The sequence below is a fragment of the Aegilops tauschii genome, chromosome 1, assembly GCF_002575655.3.
Source record: "Aegilops tauschii subsp. strangulata cultivar AL8/78 chromosome 1, Aet v6.0, whole genome shotgun sequence".
Lineage (NCBI taxonomy): Eukaryota > Viridiplantae > Streptophyta > Magnoliopsida > Poales > Poaceae > Aegilops > Aegilops tauschii.
The window spans coordinates 63,868,399-63,891,902 of NC_053035.3; the positions used below are offsets into that span (position 1 = coordinate 63,868,399).

General features: G+C 47.1%; 1 protein-coding gene across 1 annotated transcript; it reads left to right on the forward strand.

The window, feature by feature from the left end:
• The first annotated feature begins 16,507 nt into the window (after positions 1–16,507).
• Positions 16,508–18,689, forward strand: LOC109775664 (BTB/POZ and MATH domain-containing protein 3-like). The gene is made up of 2 exons (XM_073506659.1): positions 16,508–17,727; positions 18,006–18,689. The coding sequence occupies exons 1-2, from the start codon at positions 16,795–16,797 to the stop codon at positions 18,687–18,689; spliced, it is 1,617 nt and encodes a 538-aa protein (XP_073362760.1). The 5' UTR covers positions 16,508–16,794.
• The last annotated feature ends 4,815 nt before the right edge of the window (positions 18,690–23,504 follow it).

Sequence of the window (23,504 nt, forward strand, 5' to 3'; positions counted from 1 at the left end):
CGAACAACCTTCGGTAACCACATACTATTTCCCATAACAACTCTAGCGTCACCGAACCTTAAGTGTGTAGACCCTACGGGTTCGGGAACCATGCAGACATGACCGAGACACCTCTCCGGCCAATAACCAATAGCGGGATCTGGATACCCATATTGGCTCCCACATGTTCCACGATGATCTCATCGGATGAACCACGATGTCGGGGATTCAATCAATCCCGTATACAATTCCCTTTGTCTATCGGTATGTTACTTGCCCGAGATTCGATCGTCGGTATCCCAATACCTCGTTCAATCTTGTTACCGGCAAGTCTCTTTACTCGTTCCGTAACGCATGATCCCGTGGCTAACTCCTTAGTCACATTGAGCTCATTATGATGATGCATTACCGAGTGGGCCCAGAGATACCTCTCCGTCATACGGAGTGACAAATCCCAGTCTCGATTCGTGCCAACCCAACAGACACTTTCGGAGATACCTGTAGTCCACCTTTATAGTCACCCAGTTACGTTGTGACGTTTGGTACACCCAAAGCATTCCTACGGTATCCGGGAGTTGCACAATCTCATGGTCTAAGGAAACGATACTTGACATTAGAAAAGCTCTTAGCAAACGAACTACACGATCTTGTGCTATGCTTAGGATTGGGTCTTGTCCATCACATCATTCTCCTAATGATGTGATCCCGTTATCAATGACATCCAATGTCCATGGTCAGGAAACCATAACCATCTATTGATCAACGAGCTAGTCAACTAGAGGCTTACTAGGGACATGTTGTGATCTATGTATTCACACATGTATTATGGTTTCCAGTTAATACAATTATAGCATGAACAATAGACAATTATCATGAACAAGTAAATACAATAATAACCATTTTATTATTGCCTCTAGGGCATATTTCCAACAAGGGAAACTCTATGGGCTCAGTGACTGGCGTGAATGTCCTTCCTGGAACTTGAACTCGAATCATCCATCGCTCCTCTTCTAGTAAAGTGGCGGTGTAGGTCCCGGTGAAGCTTGGTATTCCGATATTCAGGTACCTAGTGACTTCCTTCAAGTATCGTCCAAAAGGTGTATCTTCGTCCCGTTGTGCAAACTTGTTCCTTGAGTCCACCATCCTAAAGAGGAGAAAAAGGAGAGGAGTCAGAAATGAGTAGAGAAGAGTGACATATGGCTCATCTTAGTGGTCGTGTCCTACATTCAACGTGTGCTCTGATACCATCTTGTAGCGATCCGACCTCAGACGGTCAAATCTCTGTGTTCAGTGTCATCCCTGGATCGGTAATGCTGACACACACAGTAGTTGAAGGATTTATAACAGAGTAGCAATCACACACTTATTACATTGATAGTCTCAAAAGAGAACTTATTACAATAAATATGGCTTAAGGCCATCTAACTAAGATAATAGCGGAAGGCTTGGAAGATAAAGTGAGTCCATCAACTCCAACGGCATAGCTGAGTGCATGACAACGACCTAGCGCACCTTACTCTTCATTTGAAAAGTATGCACCGTGATATGTTGCATCCCGAAAACGGGTCAGCACATGGAATATGCTGGCAATATAACACAATAGAGCAAAGAATAGATAAATGCTATCACTACATGCATGTATGGTTGGTGGAGGCTCTATGGTTATAATGTTTTGCGAAAAGCCAATTTTTCCCTACAACAAAGGAATATATTTTATTTAACTATCATGGTGGTTGAAACATCATTGAGAAGGTTCCTCCAACTCAATCCCAATTAAAGTATTCATTAACATCCCAACAAATTAATTTAGAGTGATGAGATCAAATCAATAATTCAAGTACCAGATACTCAAGATGTCCATAACCGGGGACACGGCAAACCATGATTAGTTTGTACACTCTGCAGAGGTTTGCGCACTTTTCCCCACAAGACTCGATCTCCTCTGTTGGATTTCTCGCACTACATGGTGTTTGAGAAACGGATGACCGAGACATAGTCTTTCAGAAACATTAACTCTTTACTCTGGGTGGACAGTTACACCTACTTTCCCCTACATCTGCTAGCCCACCACTAAAATAGTCATGCAACATACTCAACTATGCTAGAGCCCATAATAGCTTGTGGCTGCACACGGAAGTTTCTAGCATGAATAATCTTATGATCCCTCTGAGACTGGGTGGCGAACCATAGGATGATCACACGGGTACTCCGGGATATCCTAGGACAACACTGGATTCTCCAGGTGCCCAAAACCAACAATCCACCCAGATGTGTATTAAAGTAGCCACCTTAAGTTAACATTTAAATAAACACTCACATATGTCATGGATACACTCAACCAATCCACGTCTACGAGCATAGCATAGCAGTATGAGCATAATGTAGAAGTAACTCCCAGGGTTTGATAATAAACATGGCAATAGGTTCTACCTCATCAACTACTTCCCAATACCCACAAGGTAATCACATCCTAATCATGCAGTGTTTGAGGATTGTAACTAATGCATAAAAACTGAGTATGATGAGAGTATGATCAATGTGTTACTTGCCTTGCCGACGATCCGCAAAACCTAGTGACTCGTAGTAGCATGCTTCGCACTCCAGAAATTCTATCGCAAACAAATAATTGTATACATAAGCACTCAAGCAAAGATGCACGGGTAAAACTCAAATAAGAAGATCAAATCTGAAAACGCAACTGAAGAGATTCAATCTCCAAAAAGAATCAATCGAATCGGAGCTATGGAACTGAACCTACGGTCAAAAGAACTTCGAATTCAAATCTTCTTGAAACCAAAATTTTAAATTGTCAAAACCTTGTTCAAGTTGATTAAACAGAAAGAGGGGTTCGAGACGAAGATTTTGGCGTTGGTTTCACTGGATTTGGACAAACGGTTAAGAAACGGCGAGCGTTTGAAGATTAGGGGCTAATCTGCGATAAAAGTAATTGTGGATAGGTCCCTAGACGAAAATAAAATAAAAAGAAAGGACTAAGAACGAACGTTCGCTGTGTGAACCAAACCGGCGAATGGCATTCGTAAAAACGAACGAATGGACGAACGTCCGCTAAATAAATAAACCTTCGAAAACCGAACCGATAAAATAAAAAAACGCATCTAGGGTTTTCTAAAAAACCGATCGATTTTTACCTAAACCGAACAAAAAAACCAATGGCGGGTCCGGCGAACGGCGGCGCTCGTGGCGAGCGGGTGGCGGGCGGGCGGCGGCGGCGCTAGGGTTAGGGTTTGTGGGGCGGGGCGGCTTGGTGGGCTGGGGCGGCCTCGGGCGGCGGCTTATAAAGCATGCCCAGCAGGAGACCGGGTCGGTCACGGCCCGTTTAGGTCGGTTGACTTTTTTTAAAACAGATTCTGCCGAAAAAATCATAAAAAATAAAATAAAAATCTAAAAATGCCAAAACAAATTTTCACCGTCTAAATAGAATATTTAGAACAAAGTGAACATTTTCTTGGCCTAAAAATGCAATTTTACAAAATGCATATTTTTCTAATTCAAAATAAAATAGCAATAAAATCCGAATAAAATTATTTATTTGATTTTAATATTTTTCCTCCAATATTTCATTTATTTTGGAGAAGTCATATTATCTCCTCTCATATATTTTTAATATGAAATATTTTCGGAGGGAAGAATAATTGAAACCAAAATGATCCTTGTTTCGATATTTGAGAAAATTCAAATATAAAAACGATGAAATCCCTAACTCTCTCCGTGGGTCCTTGAGTTGCTTAGAATTTCGAGGGTCGCAAAACAAAATGCAATAAAATATGATATGCATGGATGACCTATGTATAACATTCCAAATTGAAAATTTGGGATGTTACAGAAGAATTGTTTCTCTGGTACTAGAAGTGTACGGCCACACTGTGGATGCTTGCATATGGCACGACTGCTGATTCGTGGGACGAGTACCTAGGGATGTTCGAGAGCACATGCGGAGATGCCATGATCAGGTTTGCAACTGTCGTGGTCGAGGTGTTTGGACCTCGGTAAATGAGAGAACCAACTATGGTAGACACCGAGAGGCTCTTGGCAATCTCGAAAGCTAGAGGGTGGCCAAATTTGCTTGGATCTCTTGAGTTCATGCATTGGAAATGGAAGAACTGCCCGAAGGCTTTACAAGGGCAATATCAGGGTCATGTTAAGAAACCCACCATCATTCTTAAAGACGTTGCATCACATGATCTTTGGATTTGGCACGATTTCTTTGGCATGCCCAGGTCTCACAATGACATCAATGTGCTGCAGCGATCATCATTGTTTGCGAGGTTGACTGAAGGAAAATCTCCTCCTTGACACTATATTGTCACGACCGGATTTTCGGGACATTAATTTCCCAGAAAACGGCCTTTGTGCTCACCAGCCCCAGGATTACTGTTAGCTGATGAGGCACCAACTTGATACAACAATTCCAAGCAAGTACAAAATATGTAGTACAAGACCATTGTGGCCTATGAGTACAACACTTGGTTTCTAGTGGTTGATGGCGGAAGCGGTTTGTGGTACATCTGCGTCTATGGGACTCCATTTCCCACAAGAACAGCTGACCAGGATAACTCCTATCTTCGCGAGGCTGCTATCACCTTTACAAGGGTTCCGGGGCTGACGTCGTAACGCTCTGTCCATGCAAGAAATCTGGCCAAGACAATAGCCAGGGACAAGCCAGTGAGTACGTTTGAAAGTACTCGCAAACATTTAGAACACGGGTATAATATAATAAGAGGCAATCATGCTCTGAAATATTTATGATCATAACGTCTGTCACGAATTAATCGAAACTCTGTGATGCACGCATGCAGGAAAATATGAACATGCAATATGGGAGTAGAAATAGAATGTGTTGGTCGAGTGTCTGAAATGACTCCTCGAAAGGTTGCAAATACATTAACAATGTCGCAGTCGGGCGTCTGAGCGACACCACATAAAGGGCTTATAAAGGCTAAATAAATAAATAACAAACAATGCCGCAGTCGGGCGTCTAAGCGACACCACATAAAGGGCTTATATAAGAATAATCACAGTGAATATCCAGGAGGTAGAACCATCCCAGGGATACTCAATAAATTCAAATAATGCAAATGGTTAGTCCATAATAATAAAAAACATAATCCTCATATGTCACAGGTCATAAACAATATCTAGTCTAGCCGTTTCTCCATCCGAAGACCGTCACTAGATTCTAGTTCAGCCGTGTCTCCATCCGAATACCGTTACTATGATCCAGTTAGCCGTGTCTCCATCCGAATACCGTCACTAGACCCATCTCAGACTGAAGTCCTTACCCATGAACAAGGCTATCCAAAAACATATGTCCTCTGCAGAGGGTGTACTTTCTACCCACGAGTAATGGATTTATTTAGTCCATCGGGACTAATTCCGCCTACGGCCTTTTAATTGAAAACACGCCTGACCTGCACACACCAGCTTAACTTACCGGTGTCTGGAATCACCCACAACACCTGTCAAGCCAAACTCTAAGTGGGGAGGCTACAACCTCGACGTAGCATGGGATCAAATTTATATACGCGCGCTCTAAGGGGTGCCCCCCTCTCGGTCCCAACCGGAAACACCCATGCCCCCGGACCAGGTGGCATGCCTACCGGAGGCCTCCGGTATCTTCCACCATGGCCTCTCTGTACGGTGTGTTCTTTGGTAAGGGGTTGACAACTTACTGAACCGTACCCTACCTGCGGCAGGGACAAGTGGTAGTACAAAAACAAGAAGTGGAAGTTACTAAACAAGACTCGACCCACGACCGACTCAGGGGTCCAAGTATACTCCGAAAGATTAGCATAACCAATATATTTCCCTGACAGACAGAATCACCGCTCATCAAAACTCATCATGCCATACCGGACACACTCGTCCCGACGAGGAACTAGGGACAAGCTCGTGTCTACCCAAGACCACGACTCTCCCGGCTTCCTTCCGGTATGCATGAGAAGCTCACGAGTATGATCACTAACACCAGCATATCCATTACTAACAACAAAACATCTCCAATATGCACTCACGCGCGTGACTGACCGATACATAGAAATAGCGCATGCTCCAAGTCAAAGTGGTGTTGCAACCGTATCAAAACACCACACAAAAATATTATGCCAGAGTTCAGAGTGCTTGCCTTCAAGAGTATGCAAAGGGTGCACTTTTTGAAAGCTTTCTTCCTTCTCCATTTCCTATTTTTGAAAAATATTCAAATAACAAATATTTCAAATACAGTACAAAAAGTTGTCTCAAATATTTTTGAAATAAATCTTAAAATAAACTAGATAAAATTTGAGAGTGGTAGGAAAAAGAATCAACTCATTTGGAGTTTTATTTTAAAAGATATAGCCAGTCAAAGTTTGGTCAAATCTCTGTTTTTAATAAAACCAGAAAAAGGAAAACGCTTCGAGGGAAAATACGCTTTCGAAGCAGGGGACACGTACTCGGGATTTTGCGCTATCACTTAACCAGAGAGGGCGGGCGCGCGGGTCACTGACAGTGGGTCCAAGGGGCCCACTCGTCAGGTTTGACGGGTTCCTCTCCCTCCTCTCTCTCTGCCCGAACGGTGGCGGGTTTCCGGCGATCGCCGGCGCCGAACGGCAGCTCCCCACTGGGCCCCAAGGGCAGGGATGGATCCGCCAGACCGGGGCGGTCCTCCCGGTGGGCGCTAGGCAGGTGGGGGACGGAGAAAGTCACCGGCGGCGAGCTCCGCGGCGGACGGCGGTTCGGGAGCAAAGTGAGCTTCGGGCTATGGTGGTCCTAGGTCGAGGCTGAGGCGCTAGGCAGCTCCGCAAGGTTATGGGAGACTCTTGGTGGCGTTGGATGGGCGGGGAAGGGTCTGGCTGCGGCGTATTGCACTGGAGCTTGGCGGCGGCCGAACTGGCCGGAGGCGAGCAAGAAAGCTCTTCCCCGTCGATTGCTGGCTGCGGGAGTACTATGGAGGTGGCCTGGGGTTGCCTGAGTGCTCGGAGGGGCTCGGGGCCTCCTTTTATAGGCGCTCTAGGTCGATCCCGCAGCGGCCGAGGATAAGAACGCCGGCGACCGCGGTGCTGTAGCTGCAGGGCGACGTGGCGGCGACGAGCGCGTGCCGACGGGCTTCGGGATAAGCTCGAGCTGTTCACAGGGGCAGCTGGCGCGCTGGGGTTGTTTGGGCGGCGCCGTCCACGGCAGAGCCCGCTGCCGACGCCGGCGTGCCGCCAAGGGAGCCCTGACGGCGGCGCTATAGGGCGCCAGCGCGGCTTGGAGGTTTTCGCTGAGTAGGCGAGTGCATGGCGTGGCTCTGCAGGCGAGCTGGGGCCAGGGACGGGACGCGTCGAGGGCGGCAGTGCGGTGCGGCGGCTCGGTGCGCGCGTGCAAAACGTGCGCTCTGGACGCGCCCAGAGCACGCACGGGCCGTGTTCGACGAAATGTCGGGACGGCCTAGAGTGCGAGGGTGAGGCTGGCAATTAACAGGACTAGGATAGAGATAGCTAGGAGTTTAGTGGACAAGGTTGCTGGGTCAGTGGAACAAGATCATAGTGCAACTAGGAAACATGCCCAAAACTGACTGTGCACACCAAGTGTTCGACAGAATGCCAAGTGCACTTAAGCAACTCTTGGAGTGGCCAAAATCTCCAGATCAGGGTCTCTCTAATTGTAGGTGATGATGGCAAGATCATTTGGGCAAGACCAGAAACTTGCCAGTGCATGTTTTGCAAAACTTCAGTTTTGGACAGAAAGAAAAAGGTTTCATTGCATGCACTTAAAATCCTCCAATGGGTCCAATCTCCTGGACTTAAGGGTTTTGTAGGGAGGGCTACAAGCAGGAAAAAGCTCAATGGCTCTAGAGTAAAATAAAATAGAGTTGCAGTACAAATCACCAAACTGGACCAGAATGAAAAAGAGGTTGATTCACTCAAACTTTTCAAAGAACAACACTGGGTTTTGGTATAAAGTTGAATTATATGCATCTACTGACATCTCCAAACACTTGGAAGAATTTTTAAAGAAATATTTAAATAGGTTGTAGTGCAAAAATGCCTACTGGACCAGATTTGAAAAGTTGCTGAAGAGCTCAAAATCTCCAATAACCAAAAGATATCTTTGCATAAAAGTGATGTGGAAACATCACATAACATCCCCAAATTTTGGTGGAAATTTTCAAAGCATTTGTCAAGTGGTTGCAGTGCAAAACAGGCTTCAAATTTATTAAAAATCATTTTAAAGGAATAAAGCTTAGAGAAAAGCAAGTCTTGCAATTAAATCCACTGATAAAGAATTGTTTTATAGAGAGAGTATTCAAGTCCAATAATCCTTTTGGAAAGTTTTTCACTTGAGGTAAAAACCCATAATATGAAAGGGGTAAATCTAGCGAGATGGAAAAGTTTTATTTTCTGCCAAAATTTTAATTAACAAAACAAGGTCAAAATTTTGGGGTGTCACAACACTACCCCCCTTAAGAAAAATCTCGTCCTCGAGATTTGTTAAAAGCTATTTTGAACAAACATTGCTCTTATCAAAAGAAAACATTTTACTGTGCATTAAATTTGTGGTTACAGTGAGAGGGCAATAAGTGGTGTAAAACCGCAGTGTGGTACACTGGTGTAGCGTGGAAAAATCCAAGGTCGGGGGGAAACGAGATATTTCTACGAGGTTACAGTAATTCAGAATAAATTCTAAATTACTGAAATACGCTGGTCGCACCCGAGAGCACCGTGCTCTCTCTGGCTGACAGGTGGACCCAGGGCCCACTGTCGGCCTCTTCTTCCACCTCTGGCTCTCTCTTCTCTCTCGCGTGCTCTCCCGCGCTTCCTCCACCGGCGACGCCTAGCGCGTAGGGCATCTAGGCCGTACCGCGGTAGTGCGCGGCGTGCTAGCTGCCGGTGCAGCGTGCACTCACCTCGCGGGCCAGTGCACTGTCGGCACTGCTCGCGGACTCGGCTCCGAACACCGGCGATCGAGCGACGAGTGGCGCTGGTGGACCTCGCCCACCGTACACCGATCTCGAGCTATAAAATGATCGCGGTGCTCCTCTCTTCTTCCTCACACCTGGCCTCGCTTCTACTTCTCCTTCCTTCTCCTCCATTGCTGTTAGCAGGAGCTCGAGACGAGGCTCTAATGGCGGAGGCGATGCCAGACTGGTACGTGGTCCTGGTGTGTGGAGGTTTGGTGGTGCTGCTAGGGTTATCCGTGCTCTTGTGCGCGATGATCCTGGATGATCGTCGTGATGCTGCCGCTCGAGTGTTAGCTCCTTGCGGTGGCGACGATCACGAGGATTAGGTGCGGCGTCGAGTGCTAACTGCTGTCGGTGTGCTGGGGCAACTCGTGCCCGAACGATTACTCACAAATCTCTCTTACTGAGACTGTGGTGTCCTCGGGTGTGGTCAGCTAGGCGCAAAATGCGTACGAGGATTTGTAATTGGCGCACGAGGTCGAGTGGTTGTAGTTGCGAGACTGCTGTTACGGTGCTGCGCGAATAAAAAAAATCTATGCCGTGAAGATATATACGCTGCAGCAACTCGGGGAAAGAAATCTCATTACCAAATTTATGGCGAGCGAAAATTAGTTAAAACAAAATCAACAGCTGTAAACCGCTCACATAATTGAAACCAAAAATAGGATCCATCGCACAAATTTTTGGATACCACGCGCAAGTTACAACACATAAATAAATACTGGAATAATAAATACAGCGGTGACGTTTACAAAGAAAACGGCAAAAAGACAGGGTCCTGAGAAAACGCCTCTGGTACTGGGGCACACTCCTCTTCTATCGGGGGAAGCGGGCTGACCAGTCGATGAATGTGCCTCTCCTGGTCAGGCCTTAGTGGTCTGCCAATAGCGATCCGAGGATTTAAATCAGCGAGGCTCTGGAGATAACGCATTACCCGCTGAGTCAAACGCTCCTGAGCGATGACGTACTGGGCAAGGTTAGCCAGTACTGGATCTCTCTCAATTCGTCCACCGGGAAAAGATGCAACTTCTCCGGGTGCTGCACGACTCGGAAAATAATAATATCCTCGTTCGCTGGCATAGGGTACCGCGAATCGAAGACGAGCGAGCGCCTCGTACGCAGCAGCTTCTATGGCCATATGCGGAGTCGGCATGGATTTCCCCACGAAGGAGACTTCCGTTGGGTCTTGGTTTGGCTATGCGGGAGGGATGTGCACCACTGCCCAATATTTCGAGGTGGATGGGGTGATCCTCGATTTGAGCAACTCGTACTGGGGTGGATGGGTGGCACTCATGGTACTGCAGGTAAAGTCCCACAATAATTTAACAAAACTACCCGGGGTTGCGTCTGGGGTCCTCAGATAAATACTGGGGGTCGGCATGGCAAAGAAATGGCTGTAAGTGCTGCGCACAAGGTGAGGGGTACTCGGCAAGGTCACGAGGTGGCCTTTATATAGGATTGGGGCTGGGTTATCTACCGGGGTGAAGGGTAACTGGTTGTCGATCCTGTTCTTGGGTCAAAGCCACAGATATACACATCACATAAATGTGACGCATTACTGTGGGTGCCGTCGGGGTTGGTCTTGGTAGCTGCGCCTGAAATTTTTTTTTAAAATGCAACTGTACGCCAACGTACATATGCCTAGCTACTACTCCAAAAATAGGGACGCACAAGCAGACAGCACTAAAGGCGATACAAGGTCACACCATTACAAAGCGTAGGAAACTAAGGCTCGATACAACTCGAGCGACTTAGTCTACTTCGTTAATGTCTAAGTGGGCGGGCCTTGTGGACGCCGAGGTTTCTCCACGGTTTTCACCGTCAGGATTTGCTGGTCGAGGTTGAGGGGCTGCAGGGTCGGGGAAGTGGTGATGACCATCGCGGGGGTTGCTGGCCACAATCCCGTTGGAACGGGTTCCCAAAAGGCGACGAAGCGCTTCTGGGGACACCAAAGCACTCTGGTTGATGGCTGGGGCAGACCTCAAGGGATCGATCGGGTGTCCGAACAGCACGACTGGGTTGTCGGCGTCGGGCTCCACTTCTCCTCGCGCCGGGGCTCGGCGAACCAGTTCTCCACGAGCTGCGATCAGATCAAGGGTGACCTGATCGAACAGTTGCTCTAGTGCGCTTACATAGCGCACCAGATGCAATAGTGCAGGATCTGTCTCGTGATCTCCGTTGGCAACCTGGGGCGGCCTACCATACCCATCACGACAGGGGTAGTAGTAGAACGAGCGACAGTTAACTCTGGGCGACAAGTGCCGGAGTTGAACTATAGCTTCTCGGGCTGCCAGTTGGATGGCTTGTGGCTCAAAGGAAGTTGTCCTTCCAGTGAACCTGTAGGGGCGTTCTGGCGACAGACCCCTACCGTAGATGTGCACAGTGGCCCAGTACTGACGGCTCTCACCGTACATAGGTCCTTGGTACACAACGTACTCAGGGGGCTCTTCTAATGCATAGGCACGGCGGGTGAGGTTTGCGAGCACGGTCACAAAACCTCCAAGGTTGGTTGCTGTGGTCTCATTGTGAACAATGGGGCCAGGCATCGTGGCTTGATTTGGTAAAGGGGCTGTGCTGTGTTGGGTTGAGGCTAGCGTGCCCTTTTTATAGGAAAAGGGGACGGAGTCTTCCTTCGCACGCTTGCGAATGAGACGGGTTGGGTGTCGGTCACTGGCGCGTGATCGACGGGCTAGGCTGATAGGTTGGGCACCGTCCGCCGAAAGGCGTCGGGTCACTGTGGGGCTATCTTACGCGAGAAGCTTGGCCTGGATTGGGTTAAGGTCTGGTGGTTTGGTTAACCTAGGTTTATTGACCTGGCTAAGATAGGATTAGCCAATGGTCAGCCTGACTCTGATACCAAGTCTGTCACGACCGGATTTTCGGGACATTAATTTCCCAGAAAACGGCCTTTGTGCTCACCAGCCCCAGGATTACTGTTAGCTGATGAGGCACCAACTTGATACAACAATTCCAAGCAAGTATAAAATATGTAGTACAAGACCATTGTGGCCTATGAGTACAACACTTGGTTTCTAGTGGTTGATGGCGGAAGCGGTTTGTGGTACATCTGCGTCTATGGGACTCCATTTCCCACAAGAACAGCTGGCCAGGATAACTCCTATCTTCGCGAGGCTGCTATCACCTTTACAAGGGTTCCGGGGCTGACGTCGTAACCCTCTGTCCATGCAAGAAATCTGGCCAAGACAATAGCCAGGGACAAGCCAGTGAGTACGTTTGAATGTACTCGCAAACATTTAGAACACGGGTATAATATAATAAGAGGCAATCATGCTCTGAAATATTTATGATCATAACGTCTGTCACGAATTAAACGAAACTTTGTGATGCACGCATGCAGGAAAATATGAACATGCAATACGGGAGTAGAAATAGAATGTGCTGGTTGAGTGTCTGAAATGACTCCTCGAAAGGTTGCAAATACATTAACAATGCCGCAGTCGGGCGTCTGAGCGACACCACATAAAGGGCTTATAAAGGATAAATAAATAAATAACAAACAATGCCGCAGTCGGGCGTCTGAGCGACACCACATAAAGGGCTTATAAAGGATAAATAAATAACAAACATGCCGCAGTCGGGCGTCTGAGCGACACCACATAAAGGGCTTATAAAGGCAAGTAAATAACAAACAATGCCGCAGTCGGGCGTCTGAGCGACACCACATAAAGGGCTTATATAAGAATAATCACAGTGAATATCCAGGAGGTAGAACCGTCCCAGGGATACTCAATAAATTCAAATAATGCAAATGGTTAGTCCATAATAATAAAAAACATAATCCTCATATGTCACAGGTCATAAACAATATCTAGTCTAGCCGTTTCTCCATCCGAAGACCGTCACTAGATTCTAGTTCAGCCGTATCTCCATCCGAATACCGTTAATATGATCCAGTTAGCCGTATCTCCATCCGAATACCGTCACTAGACCCAGCTCAGACTGAAGTCCTTACCCATGAACAAGGCTATCCAAAAACATATGTCCTCTGTAGAGGGTGTACTTTCTACCCACGAGTAACGGATTTATTTAGTCCATCGGGACTAATTCCGCCTACGGACTTTTAATTGAAAACACGCCTGACCTGCACACACCAGCTTAACTTACCAGTGTCTGGAATCATCCACAACACCTGTCAAGCCAAACTCTAAGTGGGGAGGCTACAACCTCGACGTAGCATGGGATCAAATTTATATACGCGCGCTCTAAGGGGTGCCCCCCTCTCGGTCCCAACCGGAAACACCCATGCCCCCGGACCAGGTGGCATGCCTACCGGAGGCCTCCGGTATCTTCCACCATGGCCTCTCTGTACGGTGTGTGCTTTGGTAAGGGGTTGACAACTTACTGAACCGTACCCTACCTGTGGCAAGGACAAGTGGTAGTACAAAAACAAGAAGTGGAAGTTACTAAACAAGACTCGACCCACGACCGACTCAGGGGTCCAAGTATACTCCGAAAGATTAGCATAACCAATATATTTCCATGACAGACAGAATCACCGCTCATCAAAACTCATCATGCCATACCGGACACACTCGTCCCGACGAGGAACTAGGGACAAGTTCGTGTCTACCCAAGACCACGACTCTCCCGACTTCCTTCCGGTATGCATGAGAAGCTCACGAATATGATCACTAACACCAGCATATCCATTACTAACAACAAAACATCTCCAATATGCACTCACGCGCGTGACTGACCGATACATAGAAATAGCGCATGCTCCAAGTCAAAGTGGTGTTGCAACCGTATCATAACACCACACAAAAATATTATGCCAGAGTTCAGAATGCTTGCCTTCAAGAGTATGCAAAGGGTGCACTTTTTGAAAGCATTCTTCCTTCTCCATTTCCTATTTTTGAAAAATATTCAAATAACAAATATTTCAAATACAGTACAAAAAGTTGTCTCAAATATTTTTGAAATAAATCTTAAAATAAACTAGATAAAATTTGAGAGTGGTAGGAAAAAGAATCAACTCATTTGGAGTTTTATTTTAAAAGATATAGCCAGTCAAAGTTTGGTCAAATCTCTGTTTTTAATAAAACCAGAAAAAGGAAAACGCTTCGAGGGAAAATACGCTTTCGAAGCAGGGGACACGTACTCGGGATTTTGCGCTATCACTTAACCAGAGAGGGCGGGCGCGCGGGTCACTGACAGTGGGTCCAAGGGGCCCACTGGTCAGGTTTGACTGGTCTTCCTCTCCCTCCTCTCTCTCTGCCCGAACGGTGGCGGGTTTCCGGCGATCGCCGGCGCCGAACGGCAGCTCCCCACGGGGCCCCGAGGGCAGGGATGGATCCGCCAGACCGGGGCGGTCCTCCCGGTGGGCGCTAGGCAGGTGGGGGACGGAGAAAGTCACCGGCGGCGAGCTCCGCGGCGGACGGCGGTTCGGGAGCAAAGTGAGCTTCGGGCTATGGTGGTCCTAGGTCGAGGCTGAGGCGCTAGGCAGCTCCGCAAGGTTAAGGGGAGACTCTTGGTGGCGTTGGATGGGCGGGGAAGGGTCTGGCTGCGGCGTATTGCACCGGAGCTTGGCGGCGGCCGAACTGGCCGGAGGCGAGCAAGAAAGCTCTTCCCCGTCGATTGCTGGCTGCGGGAGTACTATGGAGGTGGCCTGGGGTTGCCTGAGTGCTCGGAGGGGCTCGGGGCCTCCTTTTATAGGTGCTCTAGGTCGATCCCGTGGCGGCCGAGGATAAGAACGCCGGCGACCGCGGTGCTGTAGCTGCAGGGCGACGTGGCGGCGACGAGCGCGTGCCGACGGGCTTCGGGATAAGCTCGAGCTGTTCACAGGGGCAGCTGGCGCGCTGGGGTGGTTTGGGCGGCGCCGTCCACGGCAGAGCCCGCTGCCGACGCCGGCGTGCCGCCAAGGGAGCCCTGACGGCGGCGCTGTAGGGCGCCAGCGCGGCTTGGAGGTTTTCGGTGAGTGGGCGAGTGCATGGCGTGGCTCTGCAGACGAGCTGGGGCCAGGGACGGGACGCGTCGAGGGCGGCAGTGCGGCGCGGCGGCTCGGTGCGCGCGCGTGCAAAACGAGCGCTCTGGGCGCGCCCAGAGCACGCACGGGCCGTGTTCGACGAAATGTCGGGGCGGCCTAGAGTGCGAGGGTGAGGCTGGCAATTAACAGGACTAGGATAGAGATAGCTAGGAGTTTAGTGGACAAGGTTGCTGGGTCAGTGGAACAAGATCATAGTGCAACTAGGAAACATGCCCAAAACTGACTGTGCACACCAAGTGTTCGACAGAATGCCAAGTGCACTTAGGCAACTCTTGGAGTGGCCAAAATCTCCAGATCAGGGTCTCTCTAGTTGTAGGTGATGATGGCAAGATCATTTGGGCAAAACCAGAAACTTGCCAGTGCAAGTTTTGCAAAACTTCAGTTTTGGACAGAAAGAAAAAGGTTTCATTGCATGCACTTAAAATCCTCCAATGGGTCCAATCTCCTGGACTTAAGGGTTTTGTAGGGAGGGCTACAAGCTGGAAAAAGCTCAAGGGCTCTAGAGTAAAATAAAATAGAGTTGCAGTGCAAATCACCAAACTGGACCAGAATGAAAAAGAGGTTGATTCACTCAAACTTTTCAAAGAACAACACTGGGTTTTGGTATAAAGTTGAATTATATGCATCTACTGACATCTCCAAACACTTGGAAGATTTTTTAAAGAAATATTTAAATAGGTTGTAGTGCAAAAATGCCTACTGGACCAGATTTGAAAAGTTGCTGAAGAGCTCAAAATCTCCAATAACCAAAAGATATCTTTGCATAAAAGTGATGTGGAAACATCACATAACATCCCCAAATTTTGGTGGAAATTTTAAAAGCATTTGTCAAGTGGTTGCAGTGCAAAACAGGCTTCAAATTTATTAAAAATCATTTTAAAGGAATAAAGCTTAGAGAAAAGCAAGTTTTGCAATTAAATCCACTGATAAAGAATTGTTTTATAGAGAGAGTATTCAAGTCCAATAATCCTTTTGGAAAGTTTTTCACTTGAGGTAAAAACCCATAATATCAAAAGGGTAAATCTAGCCAGATGGAAAAGTTTTATTTTCTGGCAAAATTTTAATTAACAAAACAAGGTCAAAATTTTGGGGTGTCACATATATTGTCAATGACATGAGTACAACATGGACTACTATCTAGTTGACGGTATCTATCCTCCGTGGGCTACCTTTGTCAACACCATCTCTATCCTTCGTGGGCTACTATCTAGTTGACGCTGGCTCCTCCTTCACGTGCGCCGGCGACAGTGGTGCTGGACCCATCTGACGGAGCGAGCGCTCCATCATGATCTCCATCTGACGGACGAATTCTCCGTCCGTTAGAGCCACCTCCGAGAGTAGACATGGCCACTGCTGTGATTGGTCCTCCTCGTCGCTGGATGTGGATGGCCCAGGTGAGCGAGGGCGGCGACGCCACGATCCGCCTAACGACAAACTTCCACCAGTGCCGCCTGTCGACGCGGAGAACCAGGACTTCGGCATCGCCACTGGGCTCGGACAGTGGAAGGGCTCGACGAGGGAGAGGAGGACGGCGCAGTGCTCAGGAGGACGTTGTGTATGCTAACCTGTGTTTGAGTTGTTTTTTTTTCTTTCTTTTTTTGAGAATCATAACCTGAGTTTGAGTTGATAACTTGATATAATGTACCACGTGTTCCTGTCCGTGTAAGACTTTGCCTTACCAATAGATTTTGATGACACTTCCCTGAAAAAAAAGGTATTTGATGACACGTCAAGTTCGAGTCGGTTCTCTGGTCATTGGATTTGTGCTATATATATACACCCATATAGACGTGATACGGTAAGACCCGGAGAATCAAGCTCATCAGAAAAACAAAGAGGGAAAAAAAAGGCACGATACGAAGTCTCCTCGATGGATCGATCCGATGAGATCATGTCGATGTCGGCGCTCGTGTCATCCCTCCGCGCTGCCGGCCGACACCACCTCTCCGCCGGCACCTTCGTCGTGAGGCCGGTGACGGGCTTCTACCTGTATAGGATCGAGCAGTTCAAGCAAATCCAGAAGATGCTTGGAAACGGCGCCAAGATCGAATCAGAAACGTTTCGAGTTGGTGGCCACGACTGGCGTGTCAGGTGCTACCCGAACGGCGAAGAGGGATACGAGGGCTTCATCGGCCTATACCTCGAGCACGCCAGCCTTGAGCGCACCGGTGACGCCACAGCGGATTTCCGCATGAGCATCCTTGACCACACTGGGAAGCCATCGTGGACCGAGGGTAATGCCCAATTGTTGGAAGAAATCGATGATGAGAGCGAAGGTGATGCTCAAACCTTCTCGATCGGCAAACGTACCAGGTGGGGCTGGAGTGATTTCATGAAAGTTGAAGACCTGGACGACAAGGAGCACCTCAAGGACGGATGTCTGATAATCGTCTGTGACGTCACCGTCCTTGACATGCACACCATCAAGTACCGTGACGGGATGGCATCTACGACTACAATGGTGCCACCATCCAAGCTGCACCGAGAACCCACGGAGGTCCCCTCAGAGTCCAAAGAGGGGTCTGACCCTTACATGGAGATAGAGGTTGGCAGGGGGACCATCCCGGCGAACAGGTCGATGCTCGCTGCCCGGTCTCCTGTCTTCAAGGAGGAATTGATGCCAACAAAGATACACGTCGAGGGAATTGATGCCGACGTGTTCAAGGCCCTGCTCCACTTCATCTACACGAACACGCTGCCGCAAGAGATGGAGCAGCAAGAGACGTTGGCCAAGATGGCGAAGCCGCTGCTCGTGGCGGCGGACAGGTACAAGCTGGAGAAGATGAAGCTGGTCTGTGAGGAGGTGTTGTGCGGGCAAATTAGTATGGAATCCGTGACCGCCACACTGGCGTTCGCGGAGCAGCATTGTTGCAGCGTGTTGAAGGAGGCTTGTGTTGAAAATATGAGCAATTTACCAAATGATTTTATTAACAGAAATATTAGATAAAGCATGACTAATATAACAATGATAAAACTAGTCATGCGATCAAATAATATCTGCATATATGAACTGTAGCCAAGTTTATCTAGAGTAGACAGTAGGACAAGTTTCATATATGTAGCAGAACCTAACATATGTAGAGCAAACAACAGAACAAGGAACTGTGGCAGAACCTCGAACAGAAAGGACAAGGACACATATGGGACAGCAGCAGCAGTTGCACTGGACTTGGGGTCGATGTCCTCGTCGGCCATGTCGTCAAGGAGGTTGTCGACGTCGGGGAAGAAATCGTCGTCGGGAAACTAGTCGTCGGAGTCCGTGATGAAGAAGTCAGTAGTCGCGCGGAGCGCTTCCCAAAAACCTTATCACCCTTCTCCCGTACAGGACTCAAAGAGGTGCGGTTTCGGAGGCCTACGGTGCACGCCGCAAGCCGGGATGGGGAAGATCGTAGCAGCAGCGCAGAGCTCAGGAACTTGTGGCGAGAAGAGGAAGAGGTTCTGGTGCACCTCACTGAGAGGAGCGACCTCCCTTTTATAGGCGCAAGAGAAGGAGGCGAGAGGGCAGCGACGATAGGCGAAATGAAGAGACAGCAGCCGAAAGGCTGCACCGTTCGCATTCGAACTCCACTTTCGCAAAAATCTTTTCAGCTTCCGTGTGACCTTTCGTATACCCGTAGTGCGTGGCAAAAATTTAGACATCGGCTCGGCTCATTCCCGCGGCGCGGCGCGTCACGTTGTGTTGCGGCGGGCGGCGGAGGAGGAGCGCGCGTGGATGTCCCTCTTGTTCTCATGCTCATACAAGTGGGGAAAGAACCTTCCTTATAAAGAGGTCCAACTCCCTCTAAACTAGCAATGTGGGACTAAACTTTAGTTCCACCTCTTGCCTTGCACGAATGGGCTGCGTGGGCCTTTAGGATTTATTAGGAATTTCTGAAACTGCTTATTGGGCTAGGCCCAAAATAGATAAAACTCCAGCAATCCCCCACCAGATCCCAGAGGCACGCAAAATTTGCCTTTGGTTCCAAAACACTGTTTTATATACCGGTACTGAAGTGGAGACTGTTAAGTTGAACTTCCACCTAGAACTCTATGCTACACTAGTAAGCAACTTGAACAGTGGACTGGGCCTTGAAATGCAAGTTTTCTGCGAATCTAGCTTTACATAAAGCCTTGACCGATACGTGGCTACCGTGGGTCTTCCCCGCGGGTGGAGCTTATGTGTCATACTCCGAGACCTTTCATGAGTTTATTAGAGAGAACCCTACTCTCATAGATTGCGACGTTTAACAATCAGACTCATATAGGTGCGTTCTTCAAAAGATGTTCTGCAGGACGACATCTTTGCTTCAATGAGCCACTTAGAACACATTAAGATATACATCAACTTGCCATGCAGATTAGGAGAGTATTGCATCTTCATGGAGTGGTATTGTTAATAGTAAGGATACTCTCCTCTCAGTTGATCAACAGCTTGTCTTCCACATATAATTCACGGGATCTCCGATCACAAAGAATAGGTTACCACTGTGAACAACTCATATTGTGGGTCTCATACCCATCTCCCTCGATGCATTATCTATCACATTGCATGATAGATCCTTTGTAAAAGGATCTGCCAGATTTTTAGACGTTTGGATATAATCCAATGCAATAACTCCGGGGTTTCTCATTTTCCTGACAGACTTTAACCTTCTCTGAACGTGTCTTGATGACTTCATGTTATCCTTTGAGCTGCTCACTTTCGTGATCACAGTTTGATTGTCGCAGCTCATAAGGATACCCGGTACAGGTTTCTCAACAACCGGCAAGTCATTCAAGAGTCGGCAAAGCCAGTCTGCTTCGACCATAGCTGTATCTAGTGCTGTGAGTTCTGCTTTCATTGTTGACCTCGTTAAGATGGTCTGCTTGCAATACTTCCAAGAAACAGCGCCACCTCCATGAGTGAATACATAACCGCTCGTGGCCTTTATCTCATCAGTATCTGAGATCCAGTTTGAGTCACTATACCCTTCAAGCACCTTTGGGTGCCCGGTGTATTGAATTCCATAATTCGCAGTGCCTTTCAAATAACGCAAAACTCTCTTTAGAGCTTTCCAATGCACATCTCCTGGTTTTGAGACAAACCGACTCAGTTTGCTAACAGCAAAAGAGATGTCAGGTCTTGTAGCACTGGCTAAGTACATAAGCGAGCCAATAATCTGAGAATACTTCAATTGGTCTCTAGCAATTCTTCGATTCTTTCGAAGCAACACACTAGCATCATATGGTGTTGGAGAGGGCTTGCAGTCACTGTAGCCAAAGCGACTCAAATCTTTTCCACATAGTGAGATTGAAGCAATGTGATCCCACCATCATCGTCTCTCAACAACTTGATGTTCAGAATGACATCAGCCACTCCTAAATCTTTCATCTCAAAATAGTGAGATAGAAAATCCTTGACCTCCTTAATAACATTCAGATTTGTTTCGAAAATCAGTATGTCGTCAACATACAAGCGAAGGATAACTCCCTCGCCCCCACCATGGCAATAGTACACACATTTGTCAGCTTCGTTTACAACAAAGCTTGCAGCTGTTAAAGTTCTTTCAAACTTCTCATGCCACTGTTTGGGTGCTTGCTTGAGTCCATACAAAGACTTCAGCAACTTGCACACTTTTCTTTCCTGACCATCTAGTACAAACCCATCTGGTTGTTCCATATAAATTTCCTCGTCCAACTCTCCATTTAGGAAAACAGTCTTAACATCTATTTGATGAACGAGAAGACCATGCGAGGCAGCTAGTGAAAGTAGAACTCGAATAGTGGTCAGTCGAGCCACAGGTGAGTAAGTATCAAAGAAGTCTTCACCTTTCTTTTGGGTATAACCCTTAGCCATGAGCCGAGCCTTGTACTTTTCAATAGTACCATCAGGCCTAAGCTTCTTCTTGAATACCCATTTGCATCCTATAGGTTTGTACCCATAAGGACGATCAGTTATCTCCCAAGTTTCATTCGCCAAGATGGAATCCATCTCGCTACGAACCGCTTCCTTCCAGTAGTCAGCATCTTCATATGCATAGGCATCTGAAATAGAACTGGGAGTATCATCTATGAGATACACAAGAAAATCATCACCAAAGGACTTTGCAGTCCTCTTGTCTCTTGCTCCTAATAGGAACTTCATTGTTCTCCTCCACAGGACTTTCAAAGTGTTCCATCGAAATGGTAGGTTCGGTAATTGTAACTGGTTCCTGATTCGATGAGCTAGGCATCTCCTGATTAGATGAGGTAGCCATATCCTTCATGGGAAAGATATCTTCAAAGAAAGTCGCATCATTCGACTCCATGATCGTACCGACATGCATGTTAGGTACCTCAGATTTAACAACCAAGAATCTATAGCCAATGCTATGAAAAGCATATCCCAGGAAAACACAATCCACAGTCTTTGGTCCAAGCTTTCGCTTCTTTGGAATTGGAACATTGACTTTCGCCAAACAACCCCATGTTCGTAGATAAGAGAGTTTTAACCTTTTCTTCTCCCATTCCTCGAATGGAGTTATCTCTTTGTTTTTTGTGGGAACTCGGTTTAGGACATGACATGCCGTCAATATCGCCTCCCCCCACCATGTCTTGGAGAGACCCGATGTGTCTAACATGGCGTTAACCAAATCACTTAGAGTACGGTTCTTTCTTTCGGCCACCCCATTTGACTGAGGTGAATAGGGAGGCGTCCTCTCATGGATTATACCATGTTCCGCACAAAAAGCATCAAATTCATTGGAAAAACACTCTCCACCACGGTCGGACCTAAGCCTCTTGATTTTTCGATCAAGTTGGTTTTCCACTTCAACTTTATAGATCTTGAAAAAGTTCAAAGCCTCATCCTTAGATTTCAGAAGATACACACGGCAGTATCTAGTGGAGTCATCAATTAACGTCATGAAATATTTCTTTCCACCTTTTGTCAAAACACCATTCATTTCACATAGATCTGAATGTATGAGCTCTAGTGGTGCAAGATTTCTCGTTTCCGCAGTCGTGTGAGACTTACGAGGTTGCTTAGCTTGCACACACACTTGACACTTAGATCCCTTGACAGTGGTGAAACTAGGGATTAAGTTCAACTTCGTTAGTCGCGACATGCAACCAAAGTTAACATGACAAAGACGTGAATGCCACACATTTGATTCACTATTGTTGCAAATATGATTAACAACTTTATTGCAAACGTCTGATAAGGATAAACGAAACAGGCCTCCTGACTCATAACCTTTACCAACAAAGGTTCCATACTTGGATATTACAAATTTATTCGACTCAAAGACAAGCTTGTAGCCATCTCTACACAGAAGAGATCCGCTAACAAGATTTTTATTGACGGAGGGGACATAATGCACGCTCTTCAGCCGCACGATCTTCCCCGAAGTAAACTTCAGATCGACCGTGCCAACACCACGAACAGAAGCACTTGAACCGTTGCCCATCAGCACGGTTCAAGTCCCTACGGTCTGATAAGACGAAAATATGGAAATATCACCGCATACATGCACATTAGCACCCGTGTCAATCAACCAATCAGGAGAATGACATACTGAAAGAATAGTGGGAAATATACCATACCCAGCATCCTTCATGTCAGTGTCTCCAATGACAACATTAGCGGTCTTGCCGCCTTTCCCAGGATGACGCTTGTCATAGCGATTAGGGCAACTAGGAGCCCAATGATCAGGATCTCCACACACATGACAAGCACCTTTCTTCTAGTCATTCTTCTTCTTGAAGTTCATGTGTTGCACAACCTTATTCTTCCCATCAAACTTTGCTTTACCATCAAACTTGCCCTTGTTCTTGAACTTGTGGGGCTGAAAGTTCTTCTTCTGTACCAGATTGGCACTAGATCCTCCCTCAATACCTCGAGCACGTGTGTCCTTTGCTCTCGCCTTTTCTTCCACATCAAAAGTACCAATGAGATCCGGGACGGAAAACTCCTGTCTCTTATGCTTCAGTAAGGTAGAAAAGTTCCTCCATGAAGGAGGAAGCTTAGTGATAATACCTCCGGCAACAAACTTGTCTGGAAGCATACAATTGAAGTTCTCAAGTTCTCTAGCAAATGACTGTATCTCATGAGCTTGCTCAACCACGGAGCGCTCTTCAGTCATCCTGTAATCATAGAATTGCTCCATGATGTACAGCTCAGTGCCAGCATCCGAGACCCCAAACTTGGCCTCGAGTGCGTCCCACATATCTTTTCCATTATCAATTGACGCATAAGCATCAACTATGTTCTCACCAAGAACACTCAAGAGAGCAGCCTTAAACAGAGTATCCATTTTCTGAAAAGCTTGTGCCTGTTGAGCATCAAGCTCTCCTTTAGGTTTGCCAAGAGTGGCGTGATAGCAACTCATGGTTTGAAACCATAAGACTGCTCTCACGCGCCACCTTTTATAGTGGATACCCTCAAATATAGGAGGTTTCATGGAAGCAGCAAAACCACTCGGGGTAAATTGCCTATAATAAGGTTTTTGGATTGTTGGAAATATGAGCAATTTACCAAATGATTTTATTAACAGAAATATTAGATAAAGCATGACTAATATAACAGTGATAAAACTAGTCATGCGATCTGACAGAGAGAAGGTAAATAACATCTGCATATAT